At 37.9% G+C, this 21,216-nt stretch overlaps 1 protein-coding gene across 1 annotated transcript in view; it reads right to left on the bottom strand.

Moving 5' to 3' along the window:
* Positions 1–344: 344 nt before the first annotated feature.
* The window catches only part of LOC134650971 (probable chitinase 10), a 159,525-nt gene continuing 138,653 nt past the window's right edge, over positions 345–21,216 (bottom strand). The window contains exons 17-19 of the mRNA XM_063505934.1: positions 3,187–3,359; positions 1,540–1,741; positions 345–677 (exon numbers count right to left, since the gene is read on the bottom strand). Coding sequence (XP_063362004.1) covers positions 463–677; positions 1,540–1,741; positions 3,187–3,359 — 590 coding nt within the window. The 3' untranslated portion in view covers positions 345–462. The remainder of the gene's footprint in view (positions 678–1,539; positions 1,742–3,186; positions 3,360–21,216) is intronic.

Raw genomic sequence — 21,216 nt, 5'->3', positions numbered from 1 at the left:
ACAACCGATAAGTAAATCTTTTTTATAATTGGTGGATGATAGTTCAAGATCATAACAATGTAAAAAAGTAAAAAAAAAAATACAATTAATATAGTTTAGCCAACCAAGCAGATATAGAAATAAGCTACAGGACATTTTTTTTTCTTTCGTAACTATTGTTCCAAAGCTATGGACGGATGGCTGGCCAGGCTATAGGTAATCACCACAATTGGATTAAAATCTCTTTTTTGTTCACTGCAGAGGGCGCCACTGTATTCAAGAAGGTTGCGGATAACAGGCGTTTGTGCGTGTCAATTTTTGGCACTTGCAACTGTCGTTCGCTGGCGGATGAACTTAATAAAAGGGCCTCTGACGTTGCTAGTTATTAACCCAATTAGAACCATAACAATCTGGAAGCATTTATATATACTGACGGTCTGCAAAATTAACTACAATTTAGCCAACATAACAGAACTGTTTTTTCTATCGTTTAGCTGCCGGCGCTTGGGTGTGGTGGTGGCATCCTTCTACATTCTCTGGCCAATCGCAGACGTTCTGGTCCTGGTTGAACACTAGGTTAGACGGGCACGGCATGTGGTGCTTTCTCTCTCCCTCACACATGTAGTAGTGCGTGCAGTCAGCCTTGTCTTTGTGGTAGGAAATATGGCCGTCTTCTTCTTCACAGACGACTTCGTTGGCTGAAAAAGTAATTTATTTGTAAATAACTTTTTTAAAGGAATTACGTGTAATATGAAGCCCAATTTTGATTTAAAAATTTGTTCAGGTTTTGATTTAGTTATGATACGACCTTGACGATCGCTCGCACTGATTGATGCGCGCGAAATTCTCTGGAAGTCGTGTGATTAGGTGGCTAAAACTTTAACAAATTGGTAAATCAGAATCAGTCTCCTGGCCAATTTGTGTTTAAAAGAAGAAAATAAGTAAGTAACGGAAAATAAATGAAACCAGAATTCCTAGTTTACCTAACTCTATGAAAATCCCATTTTACCTATCGCAGATATAAATCATTTGACAACATACCAAATAAATAATTGCATGTCACTACCGGCTGTTTAGCTTAGCTGGGTTTACTAGTTTCGGAAAATATGGCTCGTATTAAATTTAAATCTGACGTAAATTAAGCATAATAGAAAGTGAAATTCGGCAAATATTAGCATGTAAGTAAACTTGAAATAAACGTATTTTAGCTAAGAACGGTTTCTCTGAAATTCACGATTGTGGAATTCTAATTAATTTTCGTCAATAGGGGGTATTACTGCAATGTTCTGCCGCCAGAGTGCAGCACAAGCACCCATCGTAAACCATAGAGTAGTAGGAGTTTTCCCAGACAATAAAATATGACATTGATAGGTACATCACGGCGGTCCTCACACCTAGGGTTTGCAATCCGGATCCGAAATGTATGAAATTATCCGGATCTGGATCCGGATCCGCGGATCTTCCCATACATTTTAGATCCGTCGTGTAAACCCTACTCACACCCTCCCAAAAGGGTGTCGAAAGAAACCGACGCGACGCGGGTAAAAGCAAGATACTCACGATCCTTAGTAGTGTACTGTCCGTTCGGGTTCGACGATTCATAAGGCCCGTCAAATTCCAGCTTGACCTTGTACCCTGATAGCTCCTGCTTCATGGCGGTGATAAGAGGATACTTCCCGGTGCCGCAGGAGCCTCGGAAGTCGTCCATGTCGACGGACCAGACCATGATGCCGCCGAAGCCTTCTTCCTTGAGCCAGGCCATCTGGAATTGAAGTGCTGGTGTTAATTCTAATAATAATAGTACATTACTGCAGACGCCGGGAAAGAAGGGCTTGCCGGGTGAGTAGGTATAGCCGGCCGACCGTAGGGAGGCCGGATAGTGATACGAAGCCGGCAAGACCTTTTCACGGCTAGGCATGTATAGTGCTTTTCTCAAACATGCAATGAAATAAAAAAAAATACACCACTCAAAAAAACAAATTTATAATCTTTATAATAAAAATCCAACTTCACAACAAAAGTTTTTTAATTTTTCTTCCAATCCCGCCATAATTGTTTTTTTTTTTACGGAAGTCGTCCGTATTTCGCGTGTGTAGTGTTCGAATAGACCTTATTAGGGCCATTATACACAATCTGATAATAAGAATCTCAATTTCTATAAATAAAATAAATGCAGAGGATTTTAAATATTGTCTATGGTCTCTGGTGACTTACGTATAGGCAAAATTTTAAATTTATTCATCAACACATTGAATCATACAGATTCGTATTCTTAATATCAGTACGTTCGTGTATAACAGGCGTTAACACGGATATTTTGGTCCGATAACCATTCAATCACCAAAAAAAAAAAAAAAAAAAAATAATTCGGCTGTTTAGTCTGTTCATGGACACAGACCCCATGTTTACATTAGAATTTTAAAAAAAATTACTTCCCGGCCTAGGCCTTCAATTTCGTATGAAATTCCTTTACAGTTCTCTGGAGTTGCTCCGCCCTAAACGTGATACTTCGAAGCCTGATATAACGCCCGGAGCGACGACATTTCATTGCATGTTTGAGAAAAGTCTTTTTAAGGATAACATGTGCGGTATAGCCTCTAACGTTTGATGTTTACTGGGAAGCTTAATCTTGCGGTTGATATAATTTGAACCATAATTCTTAAAACATATGTGTCAAAACAAAAATACAGAACGGAAAGGTAAAAATTAGAGAGCAAGACAAACATACAACGTTGGAGAGAAGAAGAGGGGAGATACACACAGGGAGAAAGATCGACCGAGCGAGAGCGAGAACGCAACTCATGCTAGACGGTCAGCTCAATGTGCCACTATTAGAGATTCCTGTTGTCATTGCGGGATAATTTTGCAGACCTCCTGATTCTACATGACCCTGGTCTCATTGGGGTTGGATTCGCCCTGGGCTTCGGTGATCTATCATTGCCTCGTTGTCTATTTACCGAATAAATACTGGACTTTGAGTTGGTGTTGAACGTACCTTGGTCTTCAGCGATTGCTCGTCATCGAAGCCAACCCATTGGTCGTCGTGGTATGCAAACGGCACCATCTGCTCGATGTCTCACACGAGAGTCGTGTTGTCCACTTGACATGAACCCATTAGTATCTTACCTTGGTCTTCAGCGCGAACGGAACCATCTGATCGTTGTCTCACACGAGGGTCATGCTGTCCTCCCCTCATTGGTGTTTTACCTTGGTCTTCAGCGATCTTTCGTCATCGAAGCCAACCCATTGGTCGTCGCGGTACGCGAACGGCACCATCTGCTCGTTGTCCCACACGAGGGTCGTGTTGTCCTCGCGGAGGAACTCGCAGATCTCGTAATACGACATGAACCCGGCCTCGTTGGTGTAGCGGCCGGCTGAACCTGATTGACAACATATTTTTTTGTTAATTTGTTACGATATATTTTTATACAATAGAAAAGGAAAGGGGATATTTTATCCTAATGCTGATTATAATTGCTGACCAATTAAAAAAATCTTATTAAACTCTCGACCAGAGACTTAAAAGGAGCGTTGCGACACACAACTTTTCACCGCAGCAACGGAAACACATAGGTACCTAACAAGAATACATTTCAGGCAGGGTTATTCCCACAAAATTCAATGCAATGGGCAGATACGGGTTTTAAATGAAAAATATATTTTATAATGATCAAAACAAAACCACATTTCATTTGAAACGATAGCGTAGTTGGATCCAGAGATGTGACTTATTTGAAATACTTGTATTTAAAATGCAAATACAAAATGCAAAATACCTATTTTGTATTTTGTATTTAAATACCTTTTGAAGAAAACTATTTTGTATTTTATTTGAAATAGTTTTTGGGACCTATTTTCTATTTTCAAAATACAAAATACTTTATAGTAGCTAATTTAGGTAGGAGTTACAATCTCTTCTGATGTTACAATCCTGGCAAAACTCTCATTCTTTTAACATGGAACTGTTGAATATGTTTATTAACCACATGACCACAAGAGTAGCGAGTGGTTAAAGAAGAAGAATCTTGAGTGTTGCGAGGGTTTCAAGGCACGAGAGGAGAACAAACTTTTCTGCCCAGGTGAAACACAAATGTGACGTTTTCATTACACTAACGAGAGGTATTACCTATACTAGCTGTAAAACATTACATATCTAAATTAATGCTTTTAAAAATTGGCCGTTAAAAACCATCATCCATCATCCATCCTTCCGGTTAATATGAGCAAACAACTAGAAATTTGCACTTTAGATAGAGGACTGATTGACACACTGTTTTCAAAGAATAAAGAGTAATACTTTTTAATTCAGACTAGGTATTCACTATTCAGAGTACCTTTTATCGCAAAGTATTTGTATTTAAAAAAAGTATTTTGAAAATACCTATTTCGTATTTTGTATTTTAAATATAAATTCAAAAACTATTTTGTATTTTGCATTTGAAATAGTATATCAAGGAAGTATTTGCATTTTGTATTTAAATACTTTTTATAAAGTATTTTTCACATCTCTGGTTGGATCGTACTCCACCTGGGGCCTTATTCGACATGCCACTTTTGACGTCGCATGTTGAAGTTCATTTGAATCTGAACAATCATGGGTTGTCGAATAGGTAAAGTGTGTCACCTGTCAGTGAATCTCATGTAAACAAATCATTTCATCGCTAGACTTGGTTGTCTATTGGTATGGCCGCCATGTTTGGATTTATGACATTTAAAAGGGGATTCTATGGCATAGAGTAAACTGCATTTCTATTTTCTATAGTTTTTTGATTCCCCTACTCGACGCAAGATGGAGTTAACAGTCAAATTTCGATCTTGGCGTTATAAAAATAAACCGCAAGAACATGACATGCAGTTGCGTTGGTGTAGATCTATCATGAAAACGAATATATGACAATTGTCCAGAATTAAAAAAAACTTGACAATAAACATACAGCAATACATATACCACTAAATGTCAAAAAGAAAACAGATTTAGTATAATTACTAGGTAACAAATTATATATAAAGTTTAAATTTTAAACCAATCGTCGTGGGTCCTAACCCCAGCTCTTAGCAATGAACTTCTTGTAACTTGTGTGAAAAATATCATTTGATATTACACCAATTACTTTATGGTGAAGTAAAATATCATGAGTCATGAGGAAGACGGAGTAGCCAGTAGCCACAATAAGCTATATTTTTGTCCTCTGGGTTAGATGGCAGTGAAATAGGGAGAGATAGTGAAGAATGCGGCAAAATAAGCATTTATTGTGTTGTTAGTAGTTAGTAGACTAGTTTTTTTTTTCTAAAAATGAAAATTGACGCAACAGCAAGCTCATAGCCCCCTATGAGCCAGTCTGTTAGGTGCAGGCTTAAGGGCTAATCCCGGGGGAAGCGGAGCGTCGGCGACTAGCTGGTGCATCTGCTTATTAACCTCTTCTCACTTTTACCTCAGGTCCTTTGATTAATAAATTAAGGTAAAATTCGTAAGAACTAGTGCCTGTGTCATATTCTAAATTGGACGCTATGCCTAATTAGTTGTTATAAATTAAATACAATAATTATTTATTTAATTAAATTTATAACAACGCAACGTGGGGTTATTCATGATGAATTTTAATGGCTTATATAAGACAGCGGTCGTATATTGCCTCAGAAATTTGGATTTTGTCAGTTTGAATAAACAGCAAACTGGAGACATTGAGATTAATTTTAAACTTATTATTTTAGGTGTTCGTAAGAAATAAGGTATTGACAGACATTGACGGAAAATCGCGAAAACCCGGCCAGGTGCGTCGGACCACGCAAAACGGAGGAGGATTCCATACTTACTTCTTCTACCATGTATCCATATGCCAAAATAGCAACAAAAAAGCCGAACAAAAATACCGTTTCTTCGCAGCACTAGATTTCAGTCCTTTTTTTAGAAAAGTAATATGTTTAGGTACATAATATATATATATGTAAGTAATTTTGTTATGTGAAACTTATATGTTGTGTTACGAGACTTACGAGTAGGTAACTTTAAACTTTAACAGCCTAACAGATCCCAATAAGGCCTAGTTTACCCTCTGGGTTGGAAGGTCAGATGGCAGTTGCTTTCGGAAAAACTAGTGCCTACGCCAATCCTTGAGATTAATTGTCAAGCGAACAATAGGTTCTCATGATCCGTGGCAAAATCGAGATAACGCGAGGAAGAATAACTTTGTCACAAGAATATTTGGCCAAATATAAATCCTTACTCTCGTGTATTTGACCTACCTACTCGTATTGAGTCGTATTTTGCCACCTAGTAGCCTCGAATTGGTTGTTATATGTGGCTTTCCATAAACTAAGGGTCCTTATGCTTGTCGCGTACCACTCCAGCAGGGCGACCGCGGGGTGAGGTTCGAGCGGGGGGCAGCCAAGTGATCACGTGACTTACTTACTAGCCACCGCGGCAATGACTCGGCTGCATTACATTTTTGTATATTTTTTATAATTAAACTCATAGTAACTACATTGGAGTTCATATTCAGCATCCAGACACCAGGATAGCCCCTCAACATTGGTCTTCGAGCCTACAAGTCAAGAACCAGCGAGTAACTACGAATTAACTGTCCAGCCAACGTGTCCGTGCACCGCCATTGTCACAGCGCAGTTAACTATTCGAAATTACAAGCTAAGTTACGTCGAGTTCGCCGCAAGAAACAAGCTAAGTCCACTAAAAATACTTCAAGAAGGGATCTACAAGCCTTTATGGACGGATTTAAGGAACCAGAAGCCCAGGATTACTAGAAACCAGCTAAGTTCCCATCCACTCCCTTTCTTATAAGTGCCTACTTAGGTAATCATCTCAAAATTACTAGCGTCAGAAATCATATTAAAAACTAGATTACAACGTAAAACATACCTTACTTACATAATAAACAGTGAATTAAATACGAATCCTCATAAAGTGCAACTATAGATATCTACTTAGCCATCGTTATCTTGTTGCAGCTAACGGTAAAAATCACATGTTTACGCCGTCAGTACTAGTTGCCGGCTCATAGAAATTACAACTAAATTAACTAAAATACTTGCCTATTGTGATTAAAGTGCAGTTATTTTAACTTCTAGTGCATAAAACAAGAACATTACATATATTTTCGATCAATACAACTAGTGTTCAAAGATATTAGTACCTACAAAGAATATAGTGCAAATAATCTTAACCTAAAATTACTAATTACGAGTAAGTGTTGTTTACATTCGTTTCCTGTTGATTGTTTTAGCATTGCAGTGTCGTTTTTGGAGGTGAAAAATGACTGAAGCCATTTTGAAAGAAAATGTTAAACGTCGTGGTACTTGTAAGGCTCAGTTAACTAATTTCAATACCTATTTGAGTGAATTACCAGAAAAATTAACTCCTCATCAAAGGTTTGAGCTCGAGCTGCGCATTTCGAGGTTGGAATTAGTGTTTAATGACTTCCATGACGTACAATTACAGATCGAATGTGCCCATGAGGATGCTGCCGAGCAGTACAGCCAGCGAAAGGCTTTCGAGGCAACGTACTACTGCAGCATCGCCCGCGCCCAGCTCCTGCTGAGCGAGGCGGAGGGACCTGCGGTCAGTAATGCTAAATCATCACCAGCCGATATGAAGGTGACGGATGTGAAGCACACAAAGGTAAAATTGCCTGAAATAAACCTTACTAAGTTTGACGGTACGTACAGTCAATGGTTGGAGTTTCGTGACATGTATGAATCTATGATTCATAACGATACTAGCTTATCCGATATTACGAAGTTTCATTACTTACGATCTTACTTAGAGGGCAGTGCATCGCTCGTGATTAAATCAATCGAATTTAGTGCATCGAACTACCAAATTGCATGGGAGCTCGTGTGTGACAGATACAATAATAAACGCTTGCTTATATCTAATCACGTTAAAGCCTTATTTAACGTATTTGCAGTGCAAAAAGATACAGCCTTTCAGCTACGCAGGTTAATTGATACTTTCGTAAAAAACCTAAAGTCCTTGCAAATATTAAAGGAACCAGTTGATAAGTGGGACACATTATTGACTTATATTGTGTGTACCAAGCTAGACACCCAAACATTATTTGAGTGGGAAAAATACAAATTAACATTAGAAGGCGATTCTAACACATTTGACGATTTGGTCAAATTTGTTAGGATGCGGGCCGATTTACTAGAAACTCTCGAGCAAAGAAATGTTAGGCAAGAGAAGCCGCGAGCCTTGGTCACTTATGATTCACCTACTAAAACTAATATTACTAATAATAATACCAAATCATGTCCTGTATGCAATTCGAGCGTTCACAACATTTACAATTGCAAAACATTTCTAGATTTGAATGCTAAGGATAGGGAAAACAAGGCCCTAGGTTTGAATCTGTGTCTCAATTGTCTCCGCCATGGGCATCCTACCAATAAGTGTCGTTTAAGCCCGTGCAGAGTTTGTAGAAAAAAACATAACACTATTTTGCACTCGACTAAACCGACTGCGCGGGATAACAACGCGCCGAGTACCTCGGTACCTAGCACAAGCGGTCTCGCGCTGCCCGTCGCGGTAGCGCCACCTGCGCCCGCGCCGGCCGAACCGGCCGCGTCTGCGCCTGCTGGCCAGGCGGACGGCGCGACCACCGCACCTGAGCCTATTAGCCTGGTTTGCGCCGAGCCGCAAGAAGGGGTATTGACAACCGCTATAGTCGACGTGCGCGCTGCTGACACTAACGCTTATCCAGTACGTATTATGCTAGATTGTGGTAGTACTATAAATTTTATAAGTGAGCGATTGTGCACAGAGTTGAATCTGGAAACGAAAGAAGCTTTAATTTCGATAACAGGAATAAACGAACATGAATCAATTCTAAATAAAACTTGTATGGTTAATTTAAAATCAAAATATAGTGACTATTCCATTGAAATACGCTGTACTGTCATACCTGTAATTAGTAGGCCGTGGCCATGTGAACCAATGAATATTGAATCATTCAATATACCCAAAAACATCAAATTGGCTGATCCTACTTTTTATGAAAAGTCCAATATTGACATCCTACTAGGGAACAAGGTATTTTGGGGTTTATTAGGCTCAGAGCAAATCGACTTAGATAATACAAATTTAATTTTGCATGAAACAAAATTCGGTTGGGTCCTAGGAGGCTCGGAACCAGGCATGACGGACATATGCGCGTTCGCACACGCACAAAATATGACAAGTACACAATTACAAAACAAAAATAACATAGAAAATTGCACAATACAAAAACAATTAGCAAGGTTTTGGGAACTAGATTCCATAACAAATGATTCTACGTCTTTGAGTGTCGAGGAGGCGGAATGTGAACAAAGCTTTGTACAAAACACGACACGTTTACCTGACGGTCGATTTTTACTTACCATTCCACTCAAAGAATCGCCTAGCTTATTAGGTGATAGCTATGGCTTAGCAAAACAAAGATTTCTTTCTTTAGAAAATAAACTACAAAAAAATCCTAGCTTAAAAGAATCCTATACAAAGTTCATTCATGAATATATACAATTAGGTCACATGAGTGAATCACATAACGATAGGTCGCAAATTACCTACTTTGCGCCACATCATGCTGTTTTAAGCGACAGTCTCACTAGCAAATTAAGAGTCGTTTTTGACTGTTCAGCTAAATCGTCATCTGGCTACTCGTTCAATGATTTGCAGCAAGTCGGTCCGACTATACAAGACGATTTGTTTTCAATTTTAATGCGTTTTAGACAACATGACGTGGCATTGACTGCGGATGTCGCAAAAATGTATCGCCAGTGCGGCGTCGTTGAGTCGCAACGACCATTGCAACAAATATTGTGGAGGGACGACCCCTCCCAACCTATAAAAACATTTCAATTAAATACCTTGACTTATGGTACGTCGTCGGCGGCTTTTCTAGCCATCCGCTGTCTACGACAATTATCAATCGAGTGTGATGATCCTATTGTTAAAGAAATCATAGCTAGGGATTTTTATGTCGATGACCTTATCACCGGGTGCTCCTCTGCAGAGGGCGCCACTAGTATATATACAAAACTTACAGAAGTCTTGAATAGTGCTTGTTTTCCACTGAGAAAATGGAGATCAAACGACACTAGCGTACTTCAAAATATAGCTAATGACAAGACTGTAGACGCCGAAGGAAACCTGGACCTATGCCCCGAGCATAGTTCCAAGGTTTTAGGCATTACCTGGAACAGCATCTTCGATAGCTTGTGCATTACAACCAATGTAGACCTTAAGGGCTCTGTCACTAAGCGCAGCATATTGTCAACTATCTCTAAGATATTTGACCCTTTAGGTTTGGTCGCACCAACTATTTTAGAAGCCAAGGTCATGATGCAGAAGTTGTGGTTGCACCAGTTATCGTGGGACTCAGCTGTTCCTGATGACATCAAAGATGTGTGGCAAGCCTTTGTGCTCACGTTGCACAATCTCAACGAAGTACAAATCCCTAGACACGCGATATGTCACAGTCCTGTCAATTTACAATTACATATCTTCGTGGATGCGTCCGAAGTAGCCTACGGTGCTTGTGCATACGTGCGTTCAACAAACGAACATGACGAAGTGACTGTCAACTTGCTGTGCTCAAAGGGGAAAGTGGCCCCACTTAAACCGTTGACCACTCCCCGTCTGGAATTATGCGCAGCCCTACTAGGTTCTCGGTTGCTAGACAAGATTTTGACATCCATGAGACTGCAATTTGACAGTTGCTTTCTGTGGTCTGACTCAACTATCGTATTGGGTTGGTTGAGCATGCATCCAAGTAAGTTGCAAACATTCATTCGTAACAGAATTGCCGAGATACAGTCCACTTGCGCCAACCATACTTGGAGACATGTTCCAACCAACGAAAATCCCGCAGACCACATTTCACGTGGATTGACAGCCAACGAAATAGTGCACAACCAGTTATGGTGGAACGGTCCACAATTTTTGTCCCAGCCAGAGCACTCATGGCCTCAATTAAAATTAAAACTAAATACTAGTAACTTACCTGAAGTTAAAACCCAAAATACCTGTCTGGCAGTGAGTTCCGGCAATGATGAGCCATTTCCTTTTAACAAGTTCTCGGACCTAAAGCGCATGCAACGCACGTTTGCTTATATTACACGATTCATTCACAACACGCGCTTTAGGTCCAACAAAAGAAGTGGCCCACTCAGTGCCGAGGAATTAGACAACGCGTTAAAACATTTAATATTAATTTCACAAAAGGAATCGTTTCCCACGGAATATACTAAGTTAAAATCGGGAACGTCCATCAAAAAATCTACAATTTCGTCACTGAACCCGTACATAGACACAAATGATTTTAATTTAATTAGGGTAGGTGGCAGATTGTCGAATTCGGATTATGATTATGACAAGGTTCATCCGATTCTATTAAGCAAGGGTCATCGTATAACTAAATTGTTATTCGAATGTCAACACAAAGCTCTCATGCACGCCGGTCCTCAGCACTTGCTCTATTCAATAAGGGAACGGTATTGGCCTATTGGGGGACGCGGTATAGCGAGATCCATTTCACACCAATGTGTAACTTGTCGTCGTTTTGGTGGTCGTACCGTAACTCCAATCATGGGCAATCTACCCAAACAAAGACTTCAACCAGGCTCTCCGTTTTTGGAAGTAAATGTAGACTACGCTGGGCCCATAATGATGGCTAATCGTAGGGGACGTGGTTGTCGTCTCATAAAGGCCTACATTTGTATCTTTGTGTGCTGCAAAACCAAGGCCATACATATCGAGCTGGTGGGCGATTTGAGCACAGCTAACTTTATTGCCGCTCTCAAGAGGTTTATTGCTCGCAGAGGAAAACCTTTAGACATATTTTGCGATAATGGCTCGAATTTTGTAGGAGCGGCTAACGAGCTCAAATCTTTTATTGCACAAAACGCTTCTGACATATTAGGCGCTACAACTTCGGAATCAATCAATTTTCATTTTTTGCCTCCACATGCGCCACACTTTGGTGGCCTACATGAAGCCGGTGTACGATCTATAAAGCATCATTTGCGCCGCGTATTAGGTTCGGCTAATCTAACTTATGAGGATTTGTATTCTACACTGACTTATATAGAGGCACTTTTAAATTCTCGACCCTTGACCCCACTTAGCTCGGACCAGAATGATTTATTGCCACTCACACCTGGCCACTTCATAATCGGGCGAAGTATGACAGCGATCCCAGAGGCAGATCTCACTTCACGTACCAGATTAGTGGACAGATACCAGACGATCCAGCAGCTACGCCAGCACTTCTGGGCACGCTGGCAACTGGAGTACATAAGCGAGCTTCAGATCCGAACTAAATGGAGGCAATCGACGAACGGGCAACTAAAGATTGGGACCCTCGTCGTTATTAAAGATAAGCAACAGCCTCCAATAAAATGGCTCCTAGGGCGCGACGGTGTTACCAGAGTCGCCGAAATTCAAACCGCCACTGGACTGCTGCGCAGAGACTTCACCAAAATCTGCCCCTTACCTGTGGACACTGCAGTTGAAGACGATACTTCAAGGTCCGCCGGCATGTCGCGTACCACTCCAGCAGGGCGACCGCGGGGTGAGGTTCGAGCGGGGGGCAGCCAAGTGATCACGTGACTTACTTACTAGCCACCGCGGCAATGACTCGGCTGCATTACATTTTTGTATATTTTTTATAATTAAACTCATAGTAACTACATTGGAGTTCATATTCAGCATCCAGACACCAGGATAGCCCCTCAACAATGCTTCAATAAGGACGTTTTCATGGGGTCCCGTTGTTTCCCATAAAGTTTTAAGTCATAATGTATTGTTTGTCATATTATCATTACTCATAAAACTGAAACCGTTAACATTTCAAGATTTTAGTTAGGTTATCCTATAGATAGGTTAGGTTAGGTTAGATTTGTTTTATGGCAATCCTGAAAAGTGACGCGTTTCTGAACCAAATGAATTATGACTAACGAAAATTCGAGCAAACAATACATTATGGCTTAAAACTATCTGGGAAACAATAGAAACCCCGTTTTCATCTGAAGTTGCAATAGAAATTGAAAAAGCCACATTTGTTCAAGCTTTTACTTAGTTTCATCTGTCCCGTTGGTTGTCTGTCTGTTCCAATGTGGTTCCAATCAAATCATGCAAATTAAATCCCAACAAAAACATAAATGTGAAATGAGAGCCAAGTTCAATATTGAGAATACGTGTCGTTGTTGACTCGCCGACAAAAGAATTGAGATCTATATGGGTGCCAAGTTCTGTGCTGTGTAGAAAATCCTGAAATTATAAAGGATTTGTCTTGGCTAGTTTTTAACAACAAACCAAGTTTTTGAAAAACTAACAGAAAAATATATATTACCTATATGCCTATACGTAAAAACTAGCCAAGACAAATCCTTTATAATCTCAGGATTTTCTACACAGCACAGAACTTGGCACCCATATAGATCTCAATTCTTTTGTCGGCGAGTTAACAACGACACATATTCTCAATATTGAACTTGGCTCTCATTTCACATTTATGTTTTTGTTGGGATATCATTACTTTTTGTACAGAAATTACTATAGTATTCATCATGAAAGCAGTTTGCCTAAGCTGAAAAGGAGACCCTCGCTAACGCGCGGTTAATTGTCAAAAAGTTTCAGTTTCACATTTTTTCTTTTGTATACGCCTTATAGTCTACTTTCATTCCAAATATCAAGTTTCTAAGTAATCTAGAAGTGGGTTAGGTTTTTGGTCTATAAGTATTTTTTTTTCCATCGATATATCAATAATTTCCAGTTTTCAGATTTTTCCCTCTATATGCACCTAATAGTCTACCTTGATGCCAAATATCAAGTTTCTAAGTCATCTAGAAGTGGGTTAGGTTTTTGGTCTATAAGTATTAATTATTTTTTTTTCCATCGAAATATCAATAATTTCCAGTTTTCACATTTTTCCTTCTATATGCACCTAATAGTCGACTTTGATGCCAAATATCAAGTTTCTAAGTGATCTAGAAGTGGGTTAGGTTTTTGGTCTATAAGTATTAATTATTTTTTTTTCCATCAAAATATCAATCATTTCCAATTTTCACATTTTTCCTTCTATATACACCTAATAGTCTACCTTGATGCCAAATTTCAAGTTTCTAGGTCACCTGGAAGTGGGTTAGGTTTTTGATCTATATGTCAGTCAGTCACAAAAATGCCGGTTTTTAAAGGTTAATTTATTAATAACTGTTTGAGCTATGTTTATGAAATAGTGTATTTTGAACAAGCTAAGGGACTTGAATACATGTGCCAAATTTCATGTGTGTAGGTTAAGTAGGTTTCAAGTTGTGAAGGGGTCAAAAGTAGCTCGAAATGGTTCGTGTAATATTACACACGGTTGCTGCGTCGCCAGTTCCTTTTTCTTTGAACTTGGCTGGACACGCTACCGCGTGTCTAGATTTGACCCACTTCTCGGGTGTTCAATGAAGCTGAAAATTTACATAAGTACATAATATGTAATATGGGTGACAATACAATATTTTTATGGTTACCATCGAGCTGATCTGATGGTGATGATACAAACAGTGGTCTTTTAAGTCTTTTTAACTTTGTGATAAAACAACGCAACTTAATTATATTTGAAAATATTTAAAGAAAAATACAGTCAGAAATTAGAAATTTTGTTATCTGACCTCTTTATCACTCTTGCATATTCGAGCGATAAAGAGGCAAATAGCTGAGTTTCGATTTTCGCACTTCCCGATAGGCCCCTTTGTAAACAAACCGCCTTGATGTGTCTATGTCAAATTTTTAATTGTCTGTGAAAACTTGTTAAAAAAAAGTTTAAAACAAAGGCGTAGGCAAAGAGTAGTATAATATGTATATAGCTGGTCAACCAAATCTTGTCAGTAAAAAAAGGCACGAAATTCAAATCTTCCATGGGACGATATCCCTTCGCGCCTACATTTTTCAAAATTGCCGCCTTTGTCTACTGTCAAGATCTGGTTGACCAAGTATACCTATATAGCGCTGGCGGTACACCGAGAAATTCAGTAAAATGCTGCAAATGATGTTAAAGGTATGAAAATCGGTACGATTGATCTGTAGAACATTTGAAACAATTTGACCCGAAGCACCAACAAATAAAAAGAAAACGAGAGGAGTTATGACGTCATCTTTTTTTGTAAGGAATAAAAATATATTGTTTAAAAACCTATCGTGTTTGGTATTAAACGAAAGGGCTTTAGGAGCCGATTCCAAACATATATCACATCATTACATTTCAGTATTTTTTTTTTATTATAATATAAATAATTTTCAAAACATACCAATTAAGTTTGGGTTTCTCCAGATACAATACAGCAAATTTTTTTTTGTAAAATATACCTCTAATCTTATACCTAATATCCTCATATCTAACCCTAATAAAGCAATTTTGAAATTATATACATTTAGGTTTTTTTTTTTATTTTTCAATTTTCCATAGTGTGATCTATGAATCTCTCAATTAAATATTTAAAAAGAAAGCATAAAATTAATATATAACGGTTTTTTTCAGAAAGTCGCTTATATCTCGGAATCTATAAGTCGTAGTAAAAATTGTCTATGTAATAATTAAGAAAGAATTAACCGAAAAAACTCACCTTTAACGTCCCCCCTTTCCCGAGTTCTCCGCCCCCCACTCATCAGAACTTTTTCTTACTTAAAGCTTAGATATTACCAAAGGAACATGTAATAGTATTTTATGCAACTGTTGTTTAAGAGAGGTCAAAAAAGGCGAGTGGCGTGAGTAACAATAACAACAAACAACAACCGAAAATTGTTAATAAAGACGCCACTAGTATTTTTTGACTCAGTTAAACAACGTTGCATACAATACTTTTTCTACGACCAAGCACTTACTTTGAAATGCAATGAAATAATAATAAAAATGGATGATGATGATTGTTTCATGTCCTAATGTGATAGGTTGTTCAGTGCGTGGGATTCTTAAGGGGAACGAAAATTTTATTATTTTTGCGCTACGACGCACGGTTTAGGAGATACAGCCCTATAAATATTTTTCTTCCTCTTTTTCTTTTTTTTTCTTTTTTTTTTCTTTTTTTGTGTTTTTTAAATCTTACTTAGGGGTTCCTTAAAGGGGAACGAAAATTTGATTATTTTTGCGCTACGACGCACGGTTTAGGAGATACAGCATTATAAAGTTTTTTTTGTGTTTTTTAATCTCTTTTTTGTGTTTTTTTTAAATATTAATTAGGGTTTCTTACAGAGGAATGAACATTTTAATATTTTTGCGCTACGACGCACGGTTTAGAAGATACAACCCTATAAAAAAAATCTTTATTTTTTGTTTTTTGTATTTTCTAAATATTACTTAGGAGTTTCAAAGGGGAACGAAAATTTGATTATTTTTGTGCTACGACGCACGGTTTAGGAGATACAGCCCTATAAAGATGAAAATAATCGTACCATTAACCAAAACATGTATATGGTTTACTCATCTGTCAGAAATGACAATTAAAATTAGATTGGAAACAATGTATTCCATACAATATTTTTTAAGTGGTGATTACACGAAGTATCGTAAAAGTGCCAAAAAGATACTGCGTGTATGCACAAATATTTTTTTTGGGGAATAGACTAAAGACTTGTGTTGATAACTATAAGTTAGGGGTTTAAAGGTGTGTGCACGACCCTTTAAATGACAAATAAAAGTACGGGAGTAGAAAAAGCAAGTTTCAATACTCTTATTTTACCCGAATGACATTATTACTCGTATTGAGTAATTCGGCAGGGCTATTATTACACTTTGTAAAATTGAAAAATTAAAAAAAAAACCTAAATGTAAATAATTTCAAAATTGCTTTATTAGGGTTAGATATGAGGATATTAGGGATAATTTGAGGTATATTTTACAAAAAAAAAATTATGGTATTGTATCTGGAGAAGCCCAAACTTGGTATGTTTTGAAAACTATTTTTATTATAATTTAAACAAAATGACTGAAATGTAACTATGTGATATATTTTTAGCATTGGCTCAGAAAGCCCTTTCGTTTAATACCATACACGATAGGTTTCTAAACATTTTTTTTTATTTCATACAAAAAAACATGACGTCATAACTCCTCTCGTTTTTTTTATTTGTTGGCGCTTCGGGTCAAATTGTTTCAAATGTCCTAAAGATCAATCGTACCGATTTTCAGACCTTTAACACCATTTGCAGCATTTTACTGATTTTCGCGGTGTACCGCCAGCGCTAGAAGTGGGCAGCAAAGAGTAGTATAATATATAGAACAGTCGGCAGTCAACGTTTGTTCCTAATAAATATAACATTGATGAATCAAGGCGGTTTGTTTAAAGAGGGCCTGCCGCGATACCAATTTCGTTATCTGCCACCATTAAATTTCGCTCGTATATGCAAGAGTGATAGAGAGGCAGATAACGAAATTTCCCCCCACCCCCCTTTGGATGGTTCTTGTTTGAGTTATAATGTCACTGTATTGAGGACTCAACCTTTCCATTTTTAAAGTGTTTTTATATCGACATGACACTGGCTACTGTAGTAAATGCCAAAAAAGAAAAAAAAAAACGCTGTCGTAGTAATCGTCAATCGAAATAAACAACGTACAAATATCCAAGAAAAATTTGCAAAATAGTATATGATAAATATGTAAAACATCATTAATTATCGAATTAAGATTACATACAACTTTGTGTAAAAAAAATTGAGGCAATTATACAGCCCGATTATACGGGTTACATCTTGAAAAAGATGATTATCTTGGAAAGAAGAGTAAATATACATAGGTGAACATAATGGTGAACAAAGGTATAGTCAAATAGGTAGGGACATACGAGGGGCGTTCAAAATATTCTCGGTATTGATATCTTACGACCTCTTCTAAAATTTCTTTCGTTACTGGCCGCTAAGGTTTATTCATTGACATTAAAAAAAAGTATAATTCGAACCGAGATAGTCTTTTGTTTTTCTGCAATTGCTGAACAAACATGAACATCCTGTGCGAATTGACAATGTTAACTAAATTAGAACATCGATGCGTGATAAAATTCTTGACAAAACAGGGTAAAAATCAAAAAACCATAAAAGAGGAAATGGATTGTGTTTACCGTGAGTCTGCTCCTTCTTTATCTACCATTCAAAAGTGGTCAAGCGAGTTTAAACGCGGAAGGGAGAGTATTGAAGATGACCCTAGACCTGGCCGGCCTGTAGTAGCTACTTCACAAGAAAATATTGATAAAGTGGAAAAACTTATATTGGAAGATGGTCGAGTGAAGGTAAAATCTATAGCACAAGTAACCAATCTCTCTATTAGTACCGTACATGATATTATACATGACCATCTTAATATGTCAAAAGTAAGTGCAAGATGGGTTCCGCGAATGCTGACTCGGCTTCAAAAAGACATGCGTGTAGCTTGTTGTTCCGATTTTATTGACCTGTGCGGTGAAAATCCTGATGAGGTGCTGCAAAGAATAGTTACTGGAGATGAAACCTGGGTTCATCATTATGACCCAGAGAGTAAACAAGAGTCCATGCAGTGGCACATTAAGGGTTCAGCTCATCCCAAGAAGTTGAAGGTCATCCCTTCAGCTGGCAAGGTCATGGCCACGATATTTTGGGATTGTGAAGGAGTATTACTAATCGATTATAAAGAAAAAGGTGTAAATATCACAGGACAGTACTACGCTAACATTCTACGTCAATTAAAGGATGTAATTAAAGAAAAGAGGCGAGGAAAGTTAACCAAAGGTATTCTGCTTCTGCATGACAACGCCCCCGTCCATACTGCTCATATTGCCAAGGCAGCTATTGTTGAACGTGGGTTTAAAACTGTTACTCACCCACCGTATAGTCCGGACTTAGCCCCCAGCGACTTCTTTTTGCTCCCCAATCTTAAAAAGGATCTGCGTGGAAATAAATTTTCTGACGATGAAGCATTGAAGGCGGCAGTGGAGGAGCATTTTTACACGAAAGATAAAAAATATTTTTACGAGGGATTAAAAAAAATAATTGATCGATCTTTTAAGTGTATGAACATAGGGGGGGAGTATATTGAAAAATAAAAATATCAAACTTTTCGTACTTGTTTGTTTTCATTCTCATACCGAGAATATTTTGAATACCCCTCGTAATTCAGGGTTTGCTTGTCTGGTCCACGCATGCTGTACCTATCACGACCACGGCACGGCCGTCTCCTGCTAACTTTTCGCTATAATAGTAAAATCATAGGTCTAATACCTATGATTTTAATATTATAGCGAACAATATTTCATGTTCATGATCTCGAATTTAAGACTTTAGCTTAGATTTATGGCGTGCGGCCTAGCGCGCGTTGCCTCTATGAGGAGCTGTCAAAGCGCTTTATATCTGTATGCTTTTGATGATGCGGATCAGCATTCTTATCCAGCGGGGCAAGCGGGCAGCCTGGAGAAGGGCACCCTACCGCACTTGGTAGGTCACTACACTCACTACCAGGATTTAGGGCTAATAATTTATTTATAAGTTTTTAATACCTTTAAACGAGCAATTCTTGTAAATTTATTTATTTATTTATATGTATATATATTTCGGGGATCTCGGGAACGGCTCTAAACGGATTTAGATGAAATTTGCTATATGGAGGTTTACGGGGGCGCAAAATCGATCTAGCTAGGTTTTATCTCTGGGAAAACGCATTTTTGGGTTATTATATGTTTCCCGAGCAAAACTCGGTCTCCCAGACATTAAGTTTTTAATTTAAGTGTTTTTATCATGTTTCATATTTAAACTTACAGATGTGAATCACCAGCAGAGTTTTTGGAGAGGTGTGGTTTTCTTATTTCCTGTTACCAACCTGAAACACCATACCTACTTAAATATCAGAAAATAATAAAGTGAAGAAAATTAAATAAAGTTGAATGCTTAAAAACTTTAATGTTTTATTAAAATTAAACGAAAAAAAATGTGTAAACTGAAATAGATCTAATTTTTTTATTTGTAGTTGAATAACATATATGTATTTAATCTCCTTTAATTAAAAATCATCTCTGAGTAGATACATATTAAACAATAGGTACTTTTAGGTCTTGGTAGTAATGTTAGGTCTTATGACCTACTGTATTTGACTATATTACTTACCAAGACCGAAGCCTGACCTGTCAGTCACCAACTATTTTGATGCTCTTTGTAGGTAGCATCAAAATAGTTGGTGACTGACAAAGTTACCAAGTTACTAAGGTAGTAGGTACCTATATAGTAGGTAGCAGTAGCGCAATATTTAGTCAAAATATTTTGACTAATTTAGATTACTTTTATGCCAAAAAAGTAATACAAGCTATTCATGTTCCACTTAGTAATAAAATACGGACTTTTCTGAATATGTGGTTTACGAAATGTGTTAAGAGCCAACAGGAGTGGTCATTTCTCCATACAAACGTACTCGACTGTTTCCTCCGTGGGTTTTGAAGCTAGAGCAATGATTTTTTTAACACAGATTAATATTGTCAATAACGGTGTCGGACCGTTTTGCTTTTTTTGATATTTTTGTTTTTTAAGGCGCTAGAGCCCTTCAAAAATGGCCAAAATGGCCTAATTGACTATGCCGCAATGAGAGGCGTGGTATTCAAAACTGATATCAATTAGCCAAAAAAGCAAAATGGTCCGACACAGATAATTTCATAATCATTTAGATTTCCAAATTTGGTTACGATTGGTTAAGTTTTGGAGGAGGAAACAGTTAAAAGTAAACAGGAAACAGGAGGTTTCGTACTCGACCTCGATATTTGAGATTTTTACGCAGGATTTTTCACCTTGTCCTTATCGCATTAGTTTTAGGTGCCGCTTCCGTTAGCGAGACGGGTATATTTACCTAAAATATTTAAATCTCAGCTCCAACAGGAGGCTCTTAAGGTACAACTTGTGGTTTATTAACGTGGTTTAGAAATAGGCAGCTTGAGTTGAGAGAGGTGATGAGTAAATTGTTTAATTTTTTTACAATTTTGAGCGTTTATAGGAGAATGTGTGGAGCAAGCATTATTTGACGTGTAGGTGTGGGTTCAACAAAAAGATCGCTTGTCAATAAGGCATTCTTGCTGTTAAAATTCAATTATTAATAGCCTTTATCGACCATCAGCAATGTAGTCCCTTTTTGATTGATGGAAATTGTCACGTAAGTTCCACTACTCGCCGCCGCATCGCCTACAGCGCATTCGTTGGTCTATCGCTCACAAGATGTCATTAATTCATGTAAACTTACGTACTGAAAAAAAAAA

The sequence above is a fragment of the Cydia amplana genome, chromosome 9 (genome assembly GCF_948474715.1).
Source record: "Cydia amplana chromosome 9, ilCydAmpl1.1, whole genome shotgun sequence".
NCBI classification, from domain to species: Eukaryota; Metazoa; Arthropoda; class Insecta; order Lepidoptera; family Tortricidae; genus Cydia; species Cydia amplana.
Note: the sequence above shows the minus strand (reverse complement) of the source record. Positions and strands in the feature narration are given on the sequence as shown.